Consider the following 6797-nt stretch of genomic DNA (forward strand, 5'->3'; position numbering starts at 1 on the left):
TAAGTTATAGTACCTACTACGCTACTGGAATTTCTGAATTACCGCGCTTAAAATATTTAAAAGAGGATGAGTGATCATTCGACCTTTAAACGTTTTTTCTAGTGGTAAAAAGTTCGTAGATGACGATGATTATTTCCTCCCAGACCTAGATAAGTCTACTGAGGCCATCAAGAACCAGAGGAATGAAGCTTTCCACTGCCTAGAAGAAATATAATAAATAATAAAGACGTCAGATCAGATTCATTTGCATACAGCACTAAGAGGCACTAACGATTAGCACTGGTCCCGGCGTTAGTGCTTTCAACGAGGGTAGGAAATCAGCACTGCACAAGAGGGGGTCGTTTTCTCTTAAACGGTCGGTAGTGCTCATGCAAGTTATAAAGCACTAACGATTTAATTATGTACCGTGGTTAGTGCTTTTAATGACTAGCTAAGTTCACGCACCTATAATAGCGTCCTCCAAGAAAATTTGCCTCTACCATTTTTATTAGCTTCTTTCATCGATTGCTCACTGCATAATCAAGTAAATTCCAGTGGAAACTAATGCCATATTATCCTAGTAGAGGAGCTCTGTGTGCTGTTAATAACAAAAGGTTTTTATCGTAAGAACAAGCTCTTTTTACTTTGGCATTTCAGGTGTAACGATCTCGAGTTCTAATTTATTTATGTACTACTAATGCAGCTTGCTAGAGTAAGCAAACACATCGGGAATGTGTTGACTACACTAATAAAGGCCACTACTGTATTTGATTCAAGCAAAACGGAAAAATATCTTCTCAAGATGAGTTGAATTCTTATAAAAAACGCAAATATTTGGTATATCGTCTACTATCTAATTTAACAATACGGATAATCGAAAATAGGACTATATGCGTCACCGAACAAAATAATAAATATGATAAACCACTTGTACACAATCCGTAACTTATAATTTAAAGGGCTCCGTACGAGTTGATACTGTCTAAATTTAGTACCTTATAATAGGTACGTTCCCTAGCTGTATACCTACTCGTCACCTTGACAGGGATGCCTGGATAATAAAATATTAAGTACAAAGATTTAGTAATTGCGTAATTTGGACCCTTACCTAAGTGCCATTAGCTGCGTTTAATCACAACTACTGAAATAATACAGCTTTATTGCATTTCATTTGCGCTCGGTCAAGCCCTGGCGGTTACTTTATTACAATCAATAAGTTTAAATAAGTTGGGAAGTTCAAGGCTCGTTTTGCATTAATTTTTAAATCCTTTTTTACAAGTTTTTCACTTCTTGTATAATTTAACACTTCTTCTTTTATGAAGGTGATTTAAAGAAAAGCCAATGTCAGGATAATGTCAAATTTTATCAAAGCCGAAATTTAATTTTGATTTAGTTGGGGAAGTGACAAAACGTACTGCGTCTATGGACAGAAACTAAATGTTTTGGTTTTTTTTGGTTTCGAACAGAGCTTTGGAAGAGACTACTGACTCCCATGCGAAGAGACAAGAGGATTATGAACACATGAAGCCAAATTATAAATGTAACCACGTTAGAGAACTTTTCCTGTAAATTATATAAGGAATAATTACTCTGTGGGCCACCTGGTCGCCCAGTATGCACACAAAAATATTAAATACTGAAAGGCCACAAAAACTTTCTTTACAGACGAAATTTAATTGCATGTATTTTGACAAACATTTAAATCACACACTCGGCTTGCTCAAATTACACAAGATTCTAAATTTACTGGGTTCGTAAACACACGTGACAAAATTTAAAATCAATTACAAACACGTTAAATCTAAGACTTTCACCAATGTTACCTAAATTAAATCCAACCGAAACACATTTAATGTTAATGATTAACAGAACAGGCGACTATCAGAAACAATGGCACTATCACGTAACGCGGACTTCTTTTTGTTGAATTCAGAGGCTTGTTAATTTGGTTCTGAAGAAGTTCTTCAGTTAAACAAATATATACTTATAACGACTAATTTGTTTCGCCGAAGTATTAAAACACGTTGCTCTTCAAAACGTTACCAATTATAGTCTTATCTAACCCAATTTTTATTCAGAAAATCATTAAAAAATAACTTCTACCAATAAAGAAAATCTACACAAAGCAAACGTCTTCAAACTTTATCATCGTACAGTGTCTTATCAATTTAAATAAAAGCACAAATATCCCAAATTCTAATTAAACACAAAGACGAACTACCCATATGTAACGGTGATAAGCCTTTATCATAAATCAACTGGCTATAATATGTAAATACTGTTAGGTAATCAAAAACACTCTGTAGATCTTAACTTTAAATCGGGAATCTATAAAATAACTTGTAAAGATTGATTAAACGGCAGAGCAAAGCGATGCAAGCTTTATTGGAGAGTCGATGGTGTCCGTCTGTCCGTCCGTGAACACGTAACTGTCGAACGCTTGGACAGATTCGGTTCAAACTGCACCGTTGACCTATATGCCACATGTAACAAGCCAATTGAAAATGGGTCAAATCTCATTACCGCGTAGGGTCACATCGACGTGCTCTGCCGCTTTTAGATTAGGGGTTTATTTAGGTTTTCGGGTCGTTGGTGTTCTATGAAATAATGTCTATTTCGGTATATTCTACTCCCAACTTTGTAGCGCATTTTTTAAATTAAAATTAGCGCAATAGATAACCTATACCTTGAAAGACCTTCCAATTTTTCTGTTTTGAGGGGGAGCCTCCCTAAAAAAAGTGCACGAAGACCTCAAAAACAACAGAGGCCCAAAAAAATCAACAAATTCCAATGATTTCATAAGCCTATAAAGGCCGTAAGGTTTCTTAAAGACTACTAAAGTTCTTAAAAGGCTCATGAAGACTCTTGGAAGCTTTTAAAGATATTTGAAAACCTAACAGTAAGTCATAGTACCTAGTCCCAGTAATTCTTACGGCCCATAAAGATTTTTTAAACTCTTATAATCACTAAGATTATCCTTAAAAGCTATTAAAATTTTATTATCCAAATTTACTCTTCAATTTTCCTATTCCTGATATAATATATTGTACTTCAAAAAAGTGTAAGTAACACAAAAATACGTATCGCCAAATTGACCTCAAACAGGTTTAATTGAAAAATAATTTTGTTTGATCACTTTAGCAATTTTTGACAATATTTTCCTTCTTGTCATTTGGCAATTTATATACAGCTTTCGTAAGCGATAAGTATTAAAGAAGAAAAACGCCAGCACTGCACTTTTTTTTATAAAGATACTTAGCTTTAAATAATATTAAAACAAAAGCACCAGAACTGCCACTTATCATTAAAATTTACACACTTTTAGGCGAATGCTTCCAAAGAAATTCCCCTTAGATGATGGGTTTGTCCGTCCGTCCGTCTGTTCTTCGTCTAACTCGAGAACGAAAAGAGCGAGCAATGTCAAACCTTCTACGACTTCAATAATCAGTGCTACTGAATATGAGCCGGATTAAAAGTCATGTTTCCTAATGCGAGCCGAGCGTCAAAACATTCTTCTACTGAAAATCCTTCGCAGTATCCTGTTAGACAATTCGCCGACTTCTGGCATTTTTAAACAATCGGGCAATAATTTTATGTACAGTTCGAGTGCAGTATTTGTCTTGAGGAAGGTAGCGTTGCTAAATGTGTCGTTTTGAAACCTCTATAAAACTATTAGCATATAGCAGTGGCAGCTGCCATAAATCAATACATCTATTTCAAGGAAAAAAGGAAAAAAACAATAATACTTAAATAACGCTTTTTTGTAGAATTGTTGTAGCAAGTATATATAATGTATATAAACTAATTTGGATTAATAACCCAGGGTTGAAAATAAATGATAAATTTATTTACTTACTTACTTTTCCTTACTCCTAAACTTTGACCTGATTTTAATCTTATGAATTATTATATTTGCCATAGCTTATCCACAATTTAAATTTATATATGCAATTGGTTAATAAATTATAACAGTGGGACCTCTAGTGGAAGCACATTGTAATTGCTATTGGTAATATACGCCATTTTGTTTATTTGCAATGACCAAAACTAATCAATACTGCAGTTTTTACGGCTGTAAAACTAAATACACAAAGTGCATTTGCAATTAATGTAATTATACTTTAGATTTAGATAAATTTAAATTGTTTAAAATTGTGGTCAGTGTAATAGTGTAAGGCTCTTTTAAAGCATAATCGACGTAAGGGAATGTCGGCGAGTTGTAGAGTTGTACGAGTGCGCTAGAAATTGAATGATAAAGTGTGATCTTTATTTGTAACTAGAAAATTAGAGAGACTCGAGTTCTCAAGAATTCCTTTCAGGTAGGATGGGATTAAGGGGTTGTATTTTCAAGTCTCAAAAATGGCAAAATTCAAATTAGTACAATTTTACTTAAAAAACTGCTAGAATAACTCAATGTTAACCTATACACGCCATTTATAAATTACACCAGCGCGTCTAGTGTTAATCTGAATCGCGAATGGAAGCAGGAAAAGAAACTGTGATAGCGCTGTCTAAGGTTAGTCCATAAAAATAACATTGTCCTATCTGCACTTTACATATTAATTGCACTATAGGTCAAGTATAGTAGGTCAGATGGGGGTGGGGGTGGGTTCGGCCATATTATAAACGAATTCGGTTTCGAAAAGAATAGTGAGTCGCGTTGCTAGATCAGCCTCGGCCTAACCTCGGCTCAAATTTCTCTAATGCGTTGGTTCGAGAACAAAAAGCGATGTCAAACATTCGCCAATTGAATCGAGTTCCAGGATCGGTGCTATTGAATATGAGCCGGATTAAAAGTCTTGTTTCCGAATATGAGCGAGTGGCACAAAATTTCCCTACCGAAAATCGTACGCGATTCTTCGTATTTTGTTCTCATGTTCCTTAGCAAATCTTTTAATTTTACAGGGTCGAGTATAGGCCCAAAGTTGTTCCGTTAAAACAATCTAAGACATGTTTGTATACGACTGTATGTTTATTAAAACCAATTTTTTGCAATGTGATGTATTTAAAAACTTCCAAATACCAGATCGAATTATGCATACCATTTTGGGGAATAGGCATTCCTTTAAAATTATCTACCTACTAAGAACCATTTTGGGACATCTGTCTCATTTTTGTTGTTCCTTTGGTAAAGGCCATAATTATAGGCGTGACATTTTATCTTCGCCACAATTTAAAAAAAACTTTCTTGAAAAAATTCTTCTGAATTCTAATTTGTTGCAATCTCTGAACACTTTTCAATATTGAATGATTTTCATGAGGCTCTAGAATAACCCCTTATATTTTGGTTATCCTTTCACGATTATTTATAAATTTAGAAACGAACCACATTACATTGAGCTTTCTTGGTTCTACGAAACGATGTTGCTGGAATTTGTCAAAGATAGACTGTGACAATCGTTCAAAAATGAAGCGTTTTTCTTTGTCTCGCCACCTGTGCCTAACAGCTCTACTAAAGTAAAATGGAATTTTTCAGTTTGTAATTAAAAAGCGTGCAGCTAGAGTAGGGTTAATAGAATTTCATTCATTCTACGGACCGAGTGTACATTTTCCATTTATCCACAGTTGAAAAATGGTTTTGGACGGCTTGACTTTGATTTGTTGCTTACATTTTGCGTGACAATGGATTTTGTTTGTGCATTTTCCTTATTTCTCGTTCCAGGAGGCGTGAATGGGAATTTGCAATTAAAATTGTTATTTAAATTTGTAGTAAATTCAGGTAGGACGCGCAAGTCAGCGTCCAGACGCTTGGCGGGATTCGTTGATCAATGAAAAGTAACACCCACGCTTATTACCTACAGATTTAATGTTTATCTGGCACTTAATTAACCGCATGCTGGAATTACTGTGAACAGGTATACTAAAAAAATCATTTTTCTACTCTTTTCGCTATTCATTCATCGCTGCTGAGGTGGATTCGTCTTCCAAAGTCAAAGGTTATTTTAAGGTCATACATTTCGTTCTTTGGAAAAGTAACTAGTTTCATCGTGAGACCTCAAAAATTGTTCAATTTGGATTTTTTTGCCAAAAATTAATCTAAATCAATGATATTAAAACCTCAAACTATTTAACTTTAAGATTAAAAATGACTTTTTCTATCAAGCGCTTGGCTAAATTTTGCACGCCGAGAAATGGAAAACTAGTAAAACAGTTTTTGGTGGCGTAGAGTCACCGCCCCAAAAAATGCCGGTGGCTTCCTTCCGTATAGTTTTCCGTAAAAATTTCAATTTATGATGAATAAAAATGGTAGCAAATTTTGGAATGCTGAATCGCAAAGGTAACTTACCGTAAAAATGATTTTTGCCGATTCCATGTTCATCTTGATACATGTCTTTCCGCGCGGATGGTGTTGCCTATGAAGACGTGCTGATGCTATCATGTCACTCACTGACTGGAGAGAATACATTCGAAGCCTTTATTGCATCCCGTGCGCGGCGGCTTGCGCTTCGGCGTCGAATTTTCTAGGGGCGTCAGGTGACGTCAGTCTGCGTGGCGTCGTTGGTAACGTCGTCATTGCCAGACTGAATTTTAACCTGGTTTTTATTCTAATCTAATCTATAGCTTCTTTTAATGGTCACGTATGTTTATGCAGCGGCAATATTGGCTATCGAATGCTTAATTGATCAGTAGATACAACGTGACTTGCTATGAGTACACAACAAAATTATATTTTTTTTCGTATCTACTGATTGGTCACGCGCTCTTTTTGTGTGTACTTACTACTGTTCACTATTAACCCTTACCCACCAGTTTTCGTGGTCTAATGAAGTGAATGAATGTGTATATAAGAAGAAGAAAAATACCTTCATACTCATCGT

General features: G+C 35.1%; 1 protein-coding gene across 1 annotated transcript in view; it reads right to left on the bottom strand.

Moving 5' to 3' along the window:
* Positions 1-6388, bottom strand: part of LOC116168114 (b(0,+)-type amino acid transporter 1) — a 42654-nt gene extending 36266 nt beyond the window's left edge. Inside the window, exon 1 of the mRNA XM_031483785.1 lies at positions 6266-6388. Coding sequence (XP_031339645.1) covers positions 6266-6308 — 43 coding nt within the window. The 5' untranslated portion in view covers positions 6309-6388. The remainder of the gene's footprint in view (positions 1-6265) is intronic.
* Between the last annotated feature and the right edge of the window lie 409 nt (positions 6389-6797).

The sequence above is a fragment of the Photinus pyralis genome, unplaced genomic scaffold, assembly GCF_008802855.1.
Source record: "Photinus pyralis isolate 1611_PpyrPB1 unplaced genomic scaffold, Ppyr1.3 Ppyr1.4_LG4, whole genome shotgun sequence".
In the NCBI taxonomy this organism is placed as follows: domain Eukaryota; kingdom Metazoa; phylum Arthropoda; class Insecta; order Coleoptera; family Lampyridae; genus Photinus; species Photinus pyralis.